Here is an 18,113-nt window from a genome sequence, read left to right as displayed (position 1 = left end):
CTACCAGCCTGATGTCCCACCACTTATTTCACACACACCCGCTCCTATACCACCACAGCACCTTGTCTGCTGCATGACCAAACTCACCTTCCCTGCTCCCCTTTTCTCCTGGGCAGCCTCCCTCCTCTGCTGGCTGGCTGCATCATCTCCTTGATGGCTGTCTGCCAGCCTACGCTCCAGGTCCAGGGCCTCATATGCAGGAAGAGCATAATAATTGCAGAGGTGCCTCTGTGACCACAAAGACAGGAGGCCCAGAGATCCAGAGATTGTTGTGGGACCTTCTCTCCTCTCCTATTCTCCCTTCCCTTTCCCTCCTCTCCTGCCCCAGAATCTGGGAGGTTTGTGCTAGGACTTTTCCTGACCTCTTAAGTCTTTCCACACCTTGCCTGCTTCATTCTGCTTCCTTGTGGGAGCCAGGGAAGGAGGGGCCCTGTGTCACTCAGGGGCTGACCTGGATGGGCTTGATGTAGTTGTCATTTCTGCTTTGCTGCTGCAGATACTGAGAATCACCCAGGAATCTCAGATCTGCAGGCCTCTGGAGGGTTCTGAAAGCTAAATTCTGGAAGGTTTGGGCATGCTGTGACTTACCCAGGCCAGAAGAGTGATCATTTCTCAATTAAAGTTCCATTCAAATCCAAGATTTGCTTGGGATGGGGGGCAGTGCAGGGGTCTGTGCTTTGGGATGAGGTGTCAGAGTCCCTTTAGCTTATCCTACTGATAAGCCCTTCAGGGGTCCTGCTTAAACCTCATCCCACCCCAGGGAGATGCTGAGGGGCTGGAAAGGGTTCTTGAGGTGGCACTTGCTCCCCTCCAAGGCTGGCATAGGCCAGGGAGGGGAAGTGACTTGCTCAAGGTCACCCAGAAAATTTGTGGCCCCAACTCTGGCCATAGCCCCAGTGCTACTAGAAACAGTCCTGGCCCCTTCTTCCTCAAGATCTTAATCAAGAATTTTCCACAGCGGCCCAGGGCAGAATGTAGGCATGGTGTAAGGGATTGTGGCACAGCTGTGATTTTTGCCAGTCAATTGGCAATTTAAGAGTGAGAGAATGATAAGATCTGCCCCGAGGGCCCCACTGAGCAGAACGAGTGAGTAACTCTGTAGGGAAAGGTCCCATAATCTCCCCCAGTCCGGGATGGAGCTTGCGGAGACTGGAACGTTGCCTGTGGCAAGGACTCAGCCCTGCTGGCAGCTGGCATGGGGGCTGAGGACATCCCTACAGACAGAGTAGCTAGAATCCAGGGTAGAAAGGGGAAGGGGAGTCTGGGTGTTATTAAGAGGAGCCCTCAGAAGGTTCTTTTGAGAAAATTAATGTGTGGTACATTTTTAAAGTTTGCAAAAGGTACAAAGTGACCATCCTTTTGGGTTTGTCATTGAGGTCTAGTTTCTCTCGGCTCACTTCTTAGTGTCCAATGAGAGCAGAACCCCAGGCTGCAGGAATCCAGCAAAGCCCCAGCATGTCCCTCCCCAGGGCAGTGCTGTGAGCCTAGGGTGTCTACACAGCCACTCTCCACTCTCCCTGGTTCTGGGTCCCCTCATTACACCTTCAATAGCATTTCCTGAGCACCTCCTTGGTGCTGTCTTAGTTGCTTGCCAGATCTCTGCCTTTGTGAGCTTCTATTCTACAAGCTGGATGAAATTTAGAGCCCTCTCCCCAGAAAAATGCACTGAGGTTTGAAAACTTGTCTGTAAGGTGGGTGCTGGGGCACATGCCTGTAATCCCAGCTCCTTAGGAGGCTGAGACAGGAGGATCACCAGTTCAAGGCCAGCCTTGGCAACTTAGCAAAAGCCTGTCTCAAAGTAAAAAATAGAATGGGCTGGAGAAATAGTTCAGTGGTACAGCATCTTTGGGTTCAATCTCTAGTACAGTACTGCAAAAAAAAAAAATTGTCCATGATTTTGTGGCTCCAGCACCCTCATCTTGCAGGGTGTCTCCCCAGCACAGTTTGCTGCACTAAGTCCAAGCATTTCCACCTGCCACCTTCTGCCTGGCACAACCTCTGCCCCTGGTCCAGAGCAGCGAGGGGCAACACGAACCAGGTGGACCTCTCTAAGCTCCCGTGTTGATGCCGACTCGCCGTAGGAAGACAGGGAGCCCAAGGCCTCTGAGCCTCTCAGAGTAAAGCTCCCTGGGGGAACTTCTGTGAGTTCTGAGGGGCAAGGCTAGGAAAGGCAGGAAAGTGAGTCCCGCATCTTTCCCTGGGGGCTGGCTGGAGCCTGAGCATATCCTGAGGGATCAGGTGCAAGGGCTGCCAGTGGCTTTCTGGTCTTCTTCCACAGACTCCAGGAGGAGCCTCTCACCCTCTAAGACTCCTGTCAGAGCCCCTGCAGGAAGTCGTCCCTGCTTGTTTCCACCCTGACCCTCTTCCTGCTGCTGCCCTCTCTGCACAAATGGGCTGGGATGTTTCCAGATCCAGTCCCCCACTAACTCTGCAGCACAGTGAGTGTAGACACAGTTCCCGGTCTGTCCCTGGCTCCCACTTCCACCTCAGCATGATGGGTGGTCAGTAAAGGCCCTGGAGAGGTGAAATGAAGTCAGTGATTTTCCGTGAGCTTCTAGGCCACCCATCCCTTGGGCTCTGTACCAATGGGCAGAAGGAAAGGAGGTAGCACTGGGCAGAGAGAGGAGTAGGCCTCGGTGTAGATTCCAAGCCTCAAGGGGAACTTGGAGCTGGGTGGGCCTTTAGAGTCAGGACAGGGAGCCAGGCCTTTCTATTCCTCTCTTAGGGGAAAAGTGGCCACAGCTGGGGTCATGGACGTAGAGAGTGCACTGAGAACTCTCACAGAAGCTGGGGGAATATGCCCTTCATTTCTGGGGACACCGCAAGCATCCACTCCCTAATAGATAATCTCTCAAAACCCTGATCCACCTCTTTCAACCGCCTACAGCTCAATTCAGTGGCTGTCCCAGGAAGCGTGCTCATGTGTGGTGTGATACCGGCCTTGGGACTTGTCTGTCCATTGGGGGCTGCGGTCTGATTTGAAGCCATTTGTCCACATACACTAGATGTCCCCAGAACTACCCTAGGACATTGGGGAAAAGATTGGAATGTGAGAGTTCCTTTTCACATAGATCTGCATCTTTTTAAATACCATTCATCTTCTCAAAAGTATTCCATAAAAAAGCCCCACGTTCTACAGTGAGAGGTTTTTGAATCTGCAACAGATCAGATGGGACCCATAGTAAGTCCTCAGACCATCCGGGCATCCTCGAGGTCCCTCTCAGGTCCCACAGGGTCCTTCTGGGGACTGCTCCTTTCTGGGTTCTGGTTGGAGGTCTCTGCTGCCCCCAGACTCAGAAGAACTACAGGACTCAGCAAGTATCTGGCTCCAGGCAAATCCAGCCTTGCTGTGACAGGCAGGTCCCTGCGTCCCCCGTCCAACAGTGGGCAGGACAGGAGGGGCATGTGTTCCGATCCCATCTGTCCAGGGTCACTGCTCACCAGCTGTGGGCGGTTCAGGCCACACTCCCGCCTTTCTCTCCGCTGCAGACTCGGCCTATAAAGCCACCCTGCGTGTCCTTGCCAACCCTGGACCCCTCCCTTGATACCCGAGCCACAATGGCAGAGCTGCCCACAACGGAGGCGCCCAGGGACCCTGCTCTGTGCAGCGGGCGCTTCACCATCAGCACCCTCCTGGGGGGTGACGAGTCCCTGACAACCGCAGCCTATGACACCAGCCACCCCAGCCACCTGACCCAAGGCAGCACCCTCTACCTGCGCACCTTCGGGTACAACACCATCGACGTGGTGCCGGCCTATGAGCACTACGCCAACAGTGCCCTGCCCGGAGAGCCCCGGAAGGTCCGGCCCACACTGGCCGACCTGCACTCCTTCCTCAAGGTAAGCACATCTGAGGACACTGGCCACTTCCTTGCTGTGTGACCTAACATCTCTGAGCCTTGGGGCTGTCACCTGAGCCGTGAGGGTGGCTGAGGGTCTTTCTGAAGGACCGAGAGGCCCAAGTGAAGTAGTAGGAGAGGGAGCGGTGAAGCTCTGGGCACGTGCTGTGCTTCTTGTCTGGTCACTGGCAACCCGAAGGTAGATTGGGCTGCTAGAGAGAAAGTGAGCCTCCCGTCAATGGCAACATGCAAGCAGAGGCTGCACACCTCTGAAACGGAGGTAGAGGGCAGGAAAAGTGTTCTTGGAGAGCGGCTTGCTTGTCACAACCAGGAGCCTGATTGTCACAGCCCCTGCGGAGCCTCAGTTTCCCCACCTGACACCAACCATTCTTGATTCTGGGGCCGAGACTTTAAGTGGACAGGACCCCTCCCCTCCCTGAGCAGACTTCACTCCTGAACCCCAAGGGCTACACACAGCCCTGTGTTCCACCCAGGGATGCTGAGCTGAGGGGCCAGGAAGAAAGCCCCGGAGGAGGCTGTGGTCACTTGGACACACACAGGAGGAGACAACCTTGCTGGGGTGGAGGGCTGGATTCCAATCCCCACTCTGCCAGGGACCTACCGCGTGGTCCTGGACATGGTGTCACCCAGAGGGGTGACCCTGCCCCACTCCTCTCAGGCTGTGTGCCTACCTAGGCAGGTCCCAGGCTCTGCAGCAGCAAGCAGGTGCCATGATCAAAACGGCCCAGAATGCCCGGCCTCCCATGTCGCCTGTCCCTGCTGCCGCTGTGGGCTTCTCGAAGCCTGAGAGGAGCACCACACCAGTGAGTCTGTCTGGGGCCGCCTGGACGTGGCACAGTGGGGCAGGCAGGGGACTGGCTGCAGAGATCTGACCTGCAGCACCCAGGCCCTCCTGACTTGTGGTCTCTGCACCCCAGCAGGATGGGAGCCACCTGCACGCCCTGGCCTTCGACAGCCGGCCCAGCTGTGAGCTGACTGACGGGCTGGTGGAGGACGAGGCGGGCACCCACAGTGAGAAGAGCCCGGGGGAGCCTGTGCGCTTCGGCTGGGTCAAGGGAGTGATGGTGAGTAGGGTGTGGGCCCATGAGCAGACTGCGCTCCATCCAGGCTCAGCTGTGACTTGGGGCTCTAGTGTACAAGGTAGACCCAAGGCCCAGCCCAGGCCTCAGTTTCCCCTATCTACATGTGGCTTCGAATTTTCTCTGACTCGAGCACCCCAACACCCCATTTATGCCCTAGGTTGAGACAGACCTGAGGCCAGAATCTGCTTGGTCACACTAGTTGTATGGCAATGAGTAAATCACTTAGCAATGTACTCCTCACCTGTGAAATGAGTATTAAATGAGTTAATAAATGTAAAGCCTTTGGGTCAATGCCTGCCAGGCAGTTATATGAAAAGATTGTTTGCCAGGCTTGGTTGGTGTGTGCCTGCAATCCAGGTACTTGGGAGACAGATTCAGGAGGATTGCAAATTCAAGTTCAGCCTGGGCCATTTAGTGATACTTTGTTTCAAAATTAAAAATAAATGTAAAGGATATGGAGGTAGCTTAATGGAAGAGGGCTTGCCTAGCAAGTACAAGGCCCTAGGTTCAATCCCCAGTACCACGGGTGGGTGTGGGGAAGAAAAAGGAAAAGGAAAGAAAAGGGAAAATGGAAATGTTTTCCAAAAGAACCACCAGAGGCCAGCACGAAACACATACAGTAAAGCCACAACTGGTGTGTGTTGTGTTGTTTTGGTTTTCATTCTGCATGATGTGAAGGGAAGTTTACAGCAGGAATAAGCTCCCAGATGGTAAAGAATCAAGTGAACTCTGCTTTGGAAGACACTACGGGGTTTTGCAAGGGGGGGCTGCACATGGTGTGCAGAAATCTTTGGCCTGACTCTGGGAAGCAGGAAGCCCAGTTCTGATCTTAATGCTGTCAGCTGCTAGCTGCCTTGGGAACTCTGCCACTTGGTGTGGCCAAAGACCACACCAGGGAACCACTGGGAACATTAGCCTCAGTTTCGGCCTTTGACTTTGTTTTACAGTTGGAAACTGAAGTCACAGCAACCTGAGCTCTGATTTCTGCTTGTAAGTGGGGTGTTGGCTCAGCTGGTATTTGTTGAGCTCCCCCAAAATGCCAGGTCCCAGGTCACCAGTGGTCTCTACCGCCATGACTAGGTCTGGTGGGCACAGGATCCTGGCTTGGACTAGGAGGACCTATGGTCTTGATTGCAGCCCACCCTTAGGCCTCAGTGGGAGGATAGGAGGATGGAAGGGAGGTGGGTCTGCCCTAGTGAACTAGAGGCCCTAGCCAGTCGGCATGGAGCACAGAGAACTGGTATCTCCTACACCTATGAGGTCAACGCCATGCCATGACCAGCAGCAGGGACTTATGTGCTTGGCCATGGGAGGTGTGGCCTGCCCAGAGAGCCTCTGACTCCACTCTCCTCCCAGATCCGCTGCATGCTCAACATCTGGGGTGTGATCCTCTACCTGCGGCTCCCCTGGATTACAGCACAGGCAGGCATTGGTGAGTGCCAGCCTGGGAGAGGAGGGAGGCTATGCTTGAGTCCTTGTCCCCTGTCACTAAGGCCCCTGGGAACAGGTTTGACCTTGGGCTGCAGAGACCACACATCAGGCTGCTCCTCCCTTACACATCCTGGAGCCCCTGAAGGATAAGCAGGGCGGGGGATGTGACAGAGAGCCATTGGACAGAGAGTCAGCAGGGCTCTCCTGAGCTGTCTACCCTCAGGAAGTCACAACCTCTCCGAGCCAATTCCTGGTGCAGATTTGCAGTTAGGGACTTGCACTCTGGAGGGCCAGGGTTCAGGTGAGAGCTCTGCCTCAGGTCATGTGACCTTGGGCAAATTTGTTATCCTCTGTGAGCCTTGTTTTTCTCATCAGCGAAGTGGGGCTGGTGACAGCAGCTGGCTCAGGAAGTCCTTGTGGGGTTTATAGGATGCAGGAGAGCCAGCACAGATTTGGTGCCCAGAGGTGCTCATCATGGTAACTGAAACTTTATTTTTATCCTTTGTTTTTAAAGGAGGGTCCCTTCCCTTCTACACCTAGCAATCCTTTTCATGTTGGCTCACAAGCTCCTAAGCTATTCAGAAAATGCCGGGAGGTAGGCAGTAACCCATTTCTCAGATGACAAAACCGAGGCTTAGAGAGGGGTGGCGAGTTAGTGGGTTCCTCCCCCTGGGAAGCACCCTCACTGAGCCTTGGGGCTCCCACATTCACCCTGTACAGTCCTGACCTGGATCATCATCCTGCTCTCCGTCATGGTGACCTCCATCACCGGTCTCTCCATCTCAGCCATCTCCACCAACGGCAAGGTCAAGTCAGGTGCGCCCCACAGCCCTCCCTTGTGGGCTCCCGACCCATAGGGCCCCTGGCTGCCCCTGTGGTTGCAGGTGAGGGTTCCAGGCAGGCTCCCCCTACCACAGGATGGACTCAGCCACCTCCTGCCCTTGTCCCCCAGTCACCCTTCCGAGCCCAGCCTGGCCAGCTGATTCCTCTGGTTTTCGTGGCTCCTAACTCTGGCCCTGGCAGGTGGCACCTATTTCCTCATCTCCCGGAGTCTTGGCCCAGAGCTGGGGGGCTCCATCGGCCTCATCTTTGCTTTTGCCAATGCTGTGGGTGTGGCCATGCACACGGTGGGCTTCGCGGAGACTGTGCGGGACCTGCTGCAGGTGAGGCAGGGCTGGGCCCCGGTCTGCCCCACTGTGCTCCTCCCCATTGGGTCAGCCTTCCTTCCATCAGGAACCAAGGCCACAGTCTGGACACTGCAGGTGACAATGATAATCTCATCGAATCAAAACCATCCCCATAAGACCATGTGCTGCCCCAAGGCCATGTTGTCCAGGTCCATGCAGAGCTGCCCTGGGGATCTGAAGATCCTTGGGTTTGGGTCAGAGGGACCTCAGTGAAGAAGAGCCTGGAGGCATGTGCTCTTCAGAGGGTGGCACACAACCAACCCACCCCTCCCAGGAGTACGGCACGCCCATCGTGGACCCCATCAATGACATCCGCATCATTGGCGTGGTCACCGTCACTGTGCTCCTGGCCATTTCCCTGGCTGGCATGGAGTGGGAGTCCAAGGTGAGGAACAGAGTCATAGCCCTGGGCCTGAGCTTCAAGTTCTGCGGCTGTGACAGAGACCCTAACTAACAGCACCTTCAGACAGAGAGACTTTATTTCTCTCTTATGTAACAGTCCAGGTGGGAAAGGTCGTCCATAGGGGTTAGACACCTGGACACCCTCCATCCTGTGGCTCCTCCATCCTTCCCAGGTGGCCACCATCACGATGTCCCTGGTCCAGGTAGAGGGAAAGGGAAGAAGGGGGAAATAAAAGGGAGTGAATTTCCTTTCCCTTTCCCTTTTTTGTACAAGCGGAGAGTTGTCTGTATCACTCCTGCTTGTGTCCAGTTGACTATATCTTGGTCATGCAGCCCCTTATAACTGCAAGGGAGCCTGGGTAGTAGGTCTTCCTTGGAACCATGTATGCAGTCAAAAGTCAAAGGTTTAGGGCAGAACTATTGGGTTATAATTGGGATACTTGGCCAAAAGGGGACCTTCAAGCTAGTCAAGGCCTGGGTCCTGCACCTCCTGCTTCCTCATTTTCTCTCTCCAGCAAAGCTGGCCTCCTTATTCTTCCTTGAAAGTACTAACCTTAGTCCCCAGACCATTCTATGTCTCACTGAACTTCCTCCTTTATATATCTGCAAAAGAAGTCTGTTTCTTGAAGACACTGTCCCAGGCCACCCTGCTAAAGCGGCTTCAACCCAATCCTGCCACACTCCATTCCTCCCCTAAATTCATCTTACAAACTCATCAGCCAGGACAGAAGATCTTGGCCATCCTGTTCACTGCTGTGTTCCCAACTCCTTGAACAGAGCTTACTGTGCGATGGGTGTGTGTGAAAGATGGCATGAATAATGACGTGAGGGACCTGGGCAAGCTTGTCCCTGCTGGGGCTCCCTGAAGATGTGGGACCACAGTCTGACCCCTGGGTTCCTTTACTTCCCAGGCTCAGGTGTTGTTCTTCCTTGTCATCATGGTCTCCTTTGCCAACTACGTGGTGGGAACACTGATCCCCCCATCTGAGGACAAGGCCTCCAAGGGCTTCTTCAGCTACCGGGGTACGTACATGTAGAGTGGACCCCAGACCACAGCTCTGGGGCAAAAACAGTTTGTCCAAAAATTCGGCCCATTTTGTGAGCAGCAGAAGGATGGGATACCCAATTCCCATGGCTGGGAGCTGCTTGGGAAGTTGACTGCCTGCCTGGCCAGGCCCAACTAGAGGGACCAGGCCCTCCAGGTGGCCCTGACCCAGGCCTTGGTTTTCCAGGGGACATTTTTGTCCAGAACTTGGTGCCCAGCTGGCGGGGTATCGATGGCAGCTTCTTTGGGATGTTCTCCATCTTCTTTCCCTCTGCCACTGGCATCTTGGCAGGAGCCAACATCTCCGGGGACCTCAAGGTGAGCAGAACACCTGTCCCCCCAGTGTCCTGGTGCTGCAGGGAGTTATGAGCACAGTCTTGTTCCCTGTCACACCAGGATCTGCTGCGGGACACTGAATGTAGGGCTGAAGCCAGAGAGGCCGTCAGAACTGATACCCAGTCCAGTCCAGTCCTTTGCAGCTCCCTTCAATCTAAATCAGTTTCATTGTGAGGCTGCTGACTGATTGATATCAGCTGTGCTCTGGCTCTTGCAGGGTACCTCAAAATGGGCTTCACAGAACTCTCAACCTCAGGGGAGCGCTGACCCTCACGTGACTTTCCAAACTGAGGCCTTGAGCGTGTACGTCTTTGCCAAGCTGACACCCTCGCACCACTCTCTATTGCCTTGACGCAGGCAGCTCCTTGTCTGGGCTGCAGTGCACCTGTCCAGCCCCAACCCTGAGCACTGTCCCTGTACCCATGACCCTTGCTCAGCCCCAAGATCTGTGCTTTACCCATGTCGCCCTCGTCCATTTGACTCTGCTACACTCTCCACCTGGGAATCCCTACCTTTGTTTCTTTGCCTCCCAAAGTTCTGTTTCAGTCTGCCAGGCTGTCCTCCAGTCATTGTTTTCTTAGCATAACGATCTCAACCCCGCTCTCTGTCTGTATTCTCAGCTTACAGCCTGATGACACAAGCGAGGTGCTCAGGATATTGTTGATCGGACAGCAGTGGTGAACTGTAGTGTCCTAGTTTCAGAGCAGAAGTGCAAAGAGCCATAAAACAGGATAGAAGGACAAGCTGATGTTGGCAGGGGCTGGGACAAAACTCCTGGGGGTGGAGCTGGGCTTTGAAAGATGAAAATTTCATTGAGCCTTTGCCAACAGGAGACTCTGAGGAGTCTGGAAATCACAGCTGCTTCTTCCTCCCACTCTCCTGGCCCACCCAGGAGGCACTCCTTGATGCTTTTTCTTAAATGGATTAAATTGTGAATTGGAGATAATCCCAAAGCCAGCCTGACTCTAACAGGATCTGCCCCAGGGCACATACTATAGAGCTTAGAAATCATAGCATTTGTCCCACTCACGTCCTTTCTCTGGGAATTGATCTGGATGCTTATTAAGCGTCTTCAGTTATCGTCAGCCCAGCGTGCAGGCATCATGCCTGGCAGCTCTTTCTGAGCTCACGAGCTAGGCATCTTTGCTGTCCTCAGTGTCCTCAGCCTTAAAGGGGTTGCTGGCCCTTGGCTCTGTGCGTCCTGAGGGACAGTGACTCTGCAGCAGAGTGGCTCCTTGTGTATGAGATGTTGGGCAACTCCTTCATGATCTCTCTAGGCCTCAACTTGCCCCACTGGACAATGGAACTCATATAGCCCCAGCCTTAGCAGGGCAGAGGATTCCAAGAGCTAAGATGTGTCAGGTGCTTAGAACAGTGCTGGGCATAGAGGCTGTGCTGAGAGCTTGTCATCATCATCACTGTTATTTGTACAATGACACAGACAAGTAAGTTTCTTAGTTATTTTTCTTATCACCGAGACACAATGCTCGACATCCAAAACTTAACAGAGGAGAGGTTTATTTTGGCTGTTTTTTTAGAAGTTTCAGTCTATGGTTGGCTGGCTCCAAAGAAGAAACAGTATGGCGAGGGGCACGGCAGAGGAAAAGCTGCTCACCTCATATCAGGCAGTATGCAGAGAGTGAAGGGAAGAGCCAGGAAGAGAGATGAACCCTTCGCGATTGTGTCTCCAGGGTCCTGCCTCTTCTGACTAGATCTCACCTCTCAATAGCAAACCAGCCATAAGCCCCTGGAATCCAATCACCTTCCAAAAACCATGCCTATGAGTGCATGAGGCTCTCTTGGGGGGCAACTAACTATCAACCCTAACACCAGCTAAGCCCGGAGAGGTTCCAGGGCTGAGCCAGTGCCACACAGATGGCAGAGCAACTAGAATGCAAGTCTATAGAGCAAAGGCTTCAGTTTAAATCACCAATGTATCCTACAACTATTTCATGTGTTGTCCCCAGGGATGTCCTTGTGGAGGACACTCCCACACAGGCTGAGGGCTGCTGTGTTCTTTCTTGCAAAGTACCATACTTTGGCTTAAGACAATAACAGTTTATTCTCTTGGGGTTTTGGAGTCTAGAAATCCAAAATCAAAGTACTGGCAGGACGGCACTCCCTCTGAAACCCCTAGAGACAAATGCTTCCTGGCCACACCTTGACTCTAGTGGATCCTGACAGTGGTGTCCCTGGGCTTTCAGCTCATCTCCTCTGCATTGCTGTGACCAAATAGTCTTTCCTTCACATCTCTGTGTCCTTCCTTTTTTTAGAACGACACCTGTGATTGCATTTGAGGCCCACTTAAGTCAGAATGACCTCATCTTATCTAATTGTACCTGCAAAATTCTTATCTCCAAATAGGATCATATCCTGAGGTTCTGGGTAGGCATACACTTGGGGAGACAATACTCAGCCCCCTGGAAGTGGGGTTGGCAAGCTGGCCTGGTCTGTGGGCCTCAGGGCCAGGGACTTGGGTGAATGACCTGGTCAAGCCATCCATCCCTAGGGGGTTGGGCAGGTCTGGTAGGACCAGGTCTGTGTGGTCCCCAAAACAGACTCCAGCAGACCTGGGGTTCCCCAGTACCCCAGCTTCCCACCACTCTGCATCTCTGCTCCCATTTTTCTCTGCTTGCCATTCTTTCCCTCACATTCCAACTTGTCTCTAACCAGGTTCTACTTGTTGGCTAGGTGGTAAGCAGAAACCTCCGGGAAAGCAGAGAAGGCGCAATAATAAATGGGCTGCTTACTGCAGAGATGGCCTCCTCTCCAGGTTGGAGCTTCCACCCAGAGGGTGGAGCCGGTCTTGAACTTGCTGTGAAGTTCCCAATCTTTTTTTCTGCTCCTGGATTGGCCTGTAGAGCCCAAGGCTGTGCACCACGGTGGCATCAGGATCTGAGCTACCACAGGCTCTGTGAAGAGGGTCCTCTTCACTGTGCCCTGCCCTCAGTTTCCCCACCAGCCAGTGGAGGCATTCAGGCTACTTCTCAAGAAATTACATTTGAGAAAATGCCTAGAAGAATGGACCATGTGACAGCTGTATGTGAAGATTTGCTATTGCTGTTAGGAAAATACAAGCAGAGAGTTCTTTCTCAGAGCTGAAGGAGGAAGCTTGGGGCTTGTCTTCCATTCCTATCTGTTTATCACTGTGGAATCAGAGAGCCAGTTGGTGCGTAATGACAAGCGTGTCATGAAGGGTGAGAGTAAACAGGTCTGGGGCCAAGAGCGTGCATGGATCTGTGCACTTCACCAGCAGCATGGTGGCACTGCTGTCACCACTCACAGATGAGGGCCAGAGGCTGGGAGATCAGCCCACAGTGCATCTGGTGGCCTGGATTGGAACCTAGGCAGGCTGAGCTCAGGACCCTGCCATCCTGGCCCTGGCTCTACCTCCCCCACAACAAGCTTTATCCATGTGTTCTCCCTGGCCTCAGTGAGGAGCTGCTGGTTTTCTCTTTCACTTCAGGCTCCCCGGGCCTCAGATGTGGTATCAGGCCTGGGATCTTGGTCATATTCACCTGCTTCTATGGGTCCTTGATGAAGGGAGCTGGAATGGGGCCAAGGCCAGGGGTGGGAGACCTAGAGTCTTCCTGACACCACTATCCCTCCTGCAGGACCCCGCTATAGCCATCCCCAAGGGAACTCTGATGGCCATTTTCTGGACCACCATCTCCTACCTGGCCATCTCAGCCACCATTGGTGAGTAGCCATCCTAGCTAACCAGGACAGGACAGGAACCTGGCTCCTACCCTGCAGAGTCCAGCAGCCCAGGCCCTGGAGGGGGTCCACAGGTGGGGCTTCACTTGAACTGGGACAGCTGGGCCAGGAGGATGTGGCAGCCTTGAACGCTGTCCCTGGGGTGACTGTCACCTTGGCATCTTCATAGTGAGGGAGGCCAGTCCAGGCTCCTACGGTCCCTTCAAATATTGAGGTTCTAGCTTCATGGGCATGAAGATCCTGCAGGATGAGTCATGCTCTGCCCCTAGGATAAGGTGATGAAGATGATGATAACATCAGCAGCTGCCTTACCATCGCCCCATCCTTAACATGGCTTGTGACACTTAATCCAGGCCCTGTCATTTCCCCCATTCTTCAAAGGAGAGATGGAGTGACCTTCCCAAGGTCACACCATCATTGAGCAGTAGATACAGGCTTTGAACTGAGGTCTGGGCTGGTAACACCTCCCTCAATCTGAGATGCTGAGAGGTGCCCTTGCTCCCAGTGACCACCTTTGAAGTAAGCTGTTCCCAGATGCCAAGGGACTTGGCTTTCCTCATGGCCACTAAGGTCTTGAAAGCCAGGTCTTGGCTTTATAGAAGGCACTGTGCAGGTTACTAAGCTCTGTGTGCCTCTACAGAATGGGAATGACACAAAAATAACAGCACTGCGGGCTTCCCAAGGTTGCTGTAAAGTACCCACCACGGTGCCTAGCACCCCACAAGCATACCTGGTATTAGCTATCACATCAGGGTTATTGTTCCATGATAAAGGAAGAATGTCTTGGCTTTATAGAAGGCACTGTGCAGGTTACTAAGCTCTGTGTGCCTCTACAGAATGGGAACGACAACAAAAATAACATCACTGCAGGCTTCCCAAGGTTGCTGTAAAGTACCCACCACGGTGCCTAGCATCCCACAAGCATACCTGGTATTAGCTATCACATCAGGATTATTGTTGCATGATAAAGGAAGAACCAAGCTGTCAGCAGCATCTCTCTCTCTCTCTCTCTCTCTCTCTGCAGTAGCAGACAGCATATTCTGGGAGTAGGAGAGGACAGAGCAAGGGGGTGAAGGGAGGAGGGCTAGGGAGATACCCACACCTTCTTCCTCTTCTCAGGCTCCTGTGTGGTCAGGGATGCCTCTGGAGACCTGAATGACACGGTGACCTCTGGCTGGGGTGCTTGTGAGGGGCTGGCCTGCAGTTATGGCTGGAACTTCACCAAGTGCTCCCAGCAGCACAGCTGCCGCTATGGCCTCATCAATTACTACCAGGTAGCAGGGCTTCTGCTCTTCAGGGCCTCCCAGAGCCGGGACATGCTGGGGTTACATAACTGGGGGAGCTGGGCTCTGGCTTGGAGAAAGGCTCTGAGCGCAGGTGGGGCTCCTGTGCCTGGTCTCTGTCTGTGAGAGGCAGCACCCATGTGAGGGTGTGGACTCTGTTGAAGGTGTCAGGACCCACTCCTGTGTGCAGTAGGTACTGGGGAGCTGGGAGGGCTCCATGGGCTCCTGTGCCTGGTCTCTGTCTGTGAGAGGCAGCACCCATGTGAGGGTGTGGACTCTGTTGGAGGTGTCAGGACCCACTCCTGCGTGCAGTAGGTACTGGGGAGCTGGGAGGGGCTCCCAGATCAGCCCTCACCATCCCCGCAGACCATGAGCATGGTGTCAGCCTTCGCACCCCTGATCACAGCTGGCATCTTCGGGGCCACCCTCTCTTCTGCCCTTGCCTGCCTCGTCTCAGCTGCCAAAGTTTTCCAGGTGAGGCCGCAGAAAGGGGCCATGGAAAAGGGGACCTAAGTTGGGAGGCCCAGGTGGTGGGTCCCCTGGTGACCGCTGAAAAGAAGGTCATGTAACAGGAGTGTCTAGATGGGAGGAAGCAGCCCCTCTTATGGGGTGACTGGAAGAACATCCCATCCCACGCCATGACCCTAGCAGTCTGTCCATAACTCCATCTCCAAGACAACTGCACCATGCGACTGACCCCTCTCACTGTGGCCTTGTCCTGTCTCCATGGTGATGAAGGTGGTGTGATCTTAACCTACTTAAAAGAACCAGAAATTGGAGCCTGTGCTGGGGAGTGCCCTGCTGCGGTCACAGAGGGGGCCGAGCAGGGGCCAGAGTCCAGATAGCCCCGGGAGGGGAGGTGGCAGGTCCCAGCCAGCAGTGAGCATGGTATTGGGTGCCCACAGTGCCTGTGTGAGGACCAGCTGTACCCGCTGATCGGCTTCTTCGGCAAGGGCTATGGCAAGAACAAGGAGCCTGTGCGAGGCTACTTGCTGGCCTACGCCATTGCTGTGGCCTTCATCATCATTGGTAAGAGGCTGCCAGACTCAGCAGGGTCACAGGCCCATTCTTCTCCTTCCTACTCAGCCAGCCTGGCCTGGCTTCAGTGGGCGCTCAGTGAGAAATGCTTTTAAAATATATATATATATAAAACCCAGGGCCTTACACATAAGTACATCCCCAGTAAAGAGCTCTGAGAAAAAGCCCTTCCTGGAAGGAGACTTTGGGAGGCCACACAAGGTTACCCCTCCTCCCTCTAGTTGTCTTTCCACACCATGCGGGCAGTGAGTGGACCATTCTGTTTTGGCAGAAGAGACCTTATTTGCTTTTGTGTTCCAGCGTCCTGGCAACTGGGAACCTCCCCTCACCCCTTATGTGTTTAAATGAACCCTCACGTCACCTTTGGAGCATGGGTCAGTCTGCTGGGTTCCTTCCCAGGGGCTGACAGAAATGGCTGGGTTGACCTTTGCGGGTGTATGAACTAAACAGCCAGCATCTCACCCCAAGGGAGGCGTGAGGATAAAAAGTCCAGCTGATCTGTTAGGCTTTGCCATGTGCCAGCCATGTGTCCTTGGACAAGCAATTTACTTCTCTGAGCCTCAGTTTCCTTCTCTGCGGAATGGGAGCAATAGTGCATAATGGGTGTGTCACAGGTGGGCAGGAAGAGACCACATGAGCACACACCCAGTATTGCCTCATTAACTTAGCCCAGAAAGCAGAGCTCACTGGGAGAGAAGTGGCCACACCAAGCAAGTGCAGTGGCCAGGCTGTGACACGACATCCCCTGTCCCTGCTATGGATTGGGGTGGGATAGGCTGCAGGTGAGCCTCTCTGATTCCCATCTTCCTGCCCCAGCCAGCCCCCTGCCACTCAGGCTGGCACCACCGGTCACCAGTCCATAACCCCCGCCTTACAGTAGGTCACTGTAGGCTGGGGGAGGCTTTCTGGACCCTGAGTCCTAGATCCTGAAGCCAATGAAGAGGTGGCAGGTGGAAAATCCCAGTCAGGTCTGGCATTCCCTGGACCAGTCTTTCTGGCGGACCGGGCTGTCTCCCTGTAGAGCACCCCAGCTTGGAGGTGTGTCCTTGGTCCTGGATGGCTCTGACTTGTACAGTCTGAGGACCACGGTCTCAGGTCTCTGGGGCCAGCTTCTCAGGGGAGCGAATGGAATCATGCAGAAGAGGTGCTTGTGCTGTTCAGGGATCCCAGAAGAGGCCACAGGACAAGGATTCACACTCCCAAGTTTGTCCGGGGGCCTGGGGTCGATGAGATGGTTAAGAGAAGGAGCCAGTCATCGTATCACCAAGTACTGTATGTTCCTTACTGGAATCTGTGGTCGGAGTTATCACAGCCACCGCTCAGTCCTCTTAGCCTGATGGGGTCCGCCCCATACTGCCTCCATCCTCTTGAAAGATGGCAGCTTACGGTTTACAAGACGTAGTCCTTTTGAACTTCACAACAGGATGGGCCAGTCCCACAGATGGGAAGGTTGAGACTCACTAAGCCCCGGGGCTTGCCCAGTGAGGGGCAGTGCCAGGCAGTTCCTTGGTGGGGTCGCCTGACAGGCTCCTCTTTCCTCCCTGCGTCACTGAAGCGGAGCTCAACACCATTGCCCCCATCATCTCCAACTTCTTCCTGTGCTCCTACGCCCTCATCAACTTCAGCTGCTTCCACGCCTCCATCACCAACTCCCCTGGTGAGCCAGCTCTTTGCCTTGCCACACACCTGGGGTCCGAGGTAAGGCGGGTGCTGGAAGCGGGAGGCGGCAGCCCAAGGTCACTCTCAAATGGAAACCACGCGAAGGGAACATCCAGGCACCACCAACAGCACTCTTCCTGCATTCATGTGCTCTCTGTAGTCTGCAGAGCTTCTTCTAGTCCTTTCCTCTGCTAGGAGTCAGGAGTCTGATTCACCCGAGGGGCAGGAGAATTTCCCAAAGTCACAGATCCAGTGGGGCAGGCTGCACACTGCACAGCTCTAGAGGGTACAATTCATATCACAGCGCACAAATTTCAGATTTGTATGTTAATGACGATAAATTTCTGGCAGGTGGCAGTAGAGAGACCTGAGGAAGGCTTTTTCTAATTAGCCCCAAATTATCAACAAGCTGGTAACCAGGCCTCCTTTAACACAGCCACATTGTGCACGGCACCCTCAGAGTTGTGCCATGGTGGGGAAGATGTCACTACTGGTGTGGGGCCAGGTAGAAACGTGCCATCTCCCCGCATCTCACCCCCTGGCTTCATGGGCACCATGAGCTGGCATTACTGCTGACCCGTGTTTTGCCAAAGCTGCAGGCTTCCCCCTTGGTGTGGCCTGTCACCATGGAGTAATGCAGCAGAGCAGGTGTGTGGAGCACCCCAGAGCCTCCAGGCCCAGCCCAAGAAGAAGTGGGCATGGCCCCTTCGGTCCTGGCTGGGGGCACAGCCTGGGGCCCCAGCCTGGGCATAGTGGGCATTGCCACGCAGCCCCGCCAGAGCTCTGGCCCCGAGGAGGCTCCCAAGTGCAGGGTGCATCCACTGATGGGGCCCCTGCCCAGGGTGGAGGCCCTCGTTCCAGTACTACAGCAAGTGGGCGGCGCTGTTTGGGGCAGTTGTCTCCGTGGTCATCATGTTCCTGCTGACCTGGTGGGCAGCCCTCATCGCCATTGGAGTCGTCCTCTTCCTCCTGCTCTATGTGATCTACAAGAAGCCAGGTGGGTGGGCTTAGCCACCAGTCCTGGTGGCCCAGTAGGCAGGTCCTACCCCAGCTCTTCCCAGGGCTCCCCACAG

The 18,113-nt window shown here is 54.3% G+C and overlaps 1 protein-coding gene across 13 annotated transcripts in view; it reads left to right on the top strand.

The window, feature by feature from the left end:
• The first annotated feature begins 3,475 nt into the window (after nucleotides 1-3,475).
• Nucleotides 3,476-18,113, top strand: part of Slc12a3 (solute carrier family 12 member 3) — a 35,980-nt gene continuing 21,342 nt past the window's right edge. For 4 of the 13 annotated variants that reach the window (XM_019209741.1, XM_010638931.2, XM_010638933.1 and 1 more), the window contains exons 1-14: nucleotides 3,512-3,840; nucleotides 4,778-4,924; nucleotides 6,299-6,374; nucleotides 7,094-7,189; nucleotides 7,397-7,536; nucleotides 7,835-7,945; nucleotides 8,874-8,985; nucleotides 9,195-9,325; nucleotides 12,958-13,042; nucleotides 14,180-14,334; nucleotides 14,710-14,817; nucleotides 15,249-15,372; nucleotides 16,937-17,038; nucleotides 17,882-18,037. In XM_019209741.1, coding sequence (XP_019065286.1) covers nucleotides 3,559-3,840; nucleotides 4,778-4,924; nucleotides 6,299-6,374; nucleotides 7,094-7,189; nucleotides 7,397-7,536; nucleotides 7,835-7,945; nucleotides 8,874-8,985; nucleotides 9,195-9,325; nucleotides 12,958-13,042; nucleotides 14,180-14,334; nucleotides 14,710-14,817; nucleotides 15,249-15,372; nucleotides 16,937-17,038; nucleotides 17,882-18,037 — 1,825 coding nt within the window. In that variant the 5' untranslated portion in view covers nucleotides 3,512-3,558. Of the gene's footprint in view, nucleotides 3,841-4,518; nucleotides 4,664-4,777; nucleotides 4,925-5,889; nucleotides 5,933-6,298; nucleotides 6,375-6,908; nucleotides 6,969-7,093; nucleotides 7,190-7,396; nucleotides 7,537-7,834; nucleotides 7,946-8,873; nucleotides 8,986-9,194; nucleotides 9,326-12,957; nucleotides 13,043-14,179; nucleotides 14,335-14,709; nucleotides 14,818-15,248; nucleotides 15,373-16,936; nucleotides 17,039-17,881; nucleotides 18,038-18,113 lie in introns of those variants that run through there. The other 9 variants (XM_019209738.2, XM_019209740.2, XM_010638934.1 and 6 more) reach the window with 7 other exon arrangements.

Source organism: Fukomys damarensis, unplaced genomic scaffold (assembly GCF_012274545.1).
Source record: "Fukomys damarensis isolate Sample0158 unplaced genomic scaffold, DMR_v1.0_HiC HiC_scaffold_32, whole genome shotgun sequence".
In the NCBI taxonomy this organism is placed as follows: Eukaryota; Metazoa; Chordata; class Mammalia; order Rodentia; family Bathyergidae; genus Fukomys; species Fukomys damarensis.
This window is presented reverse-complemented; position numbering and strand designations above follow the sequence as displayed.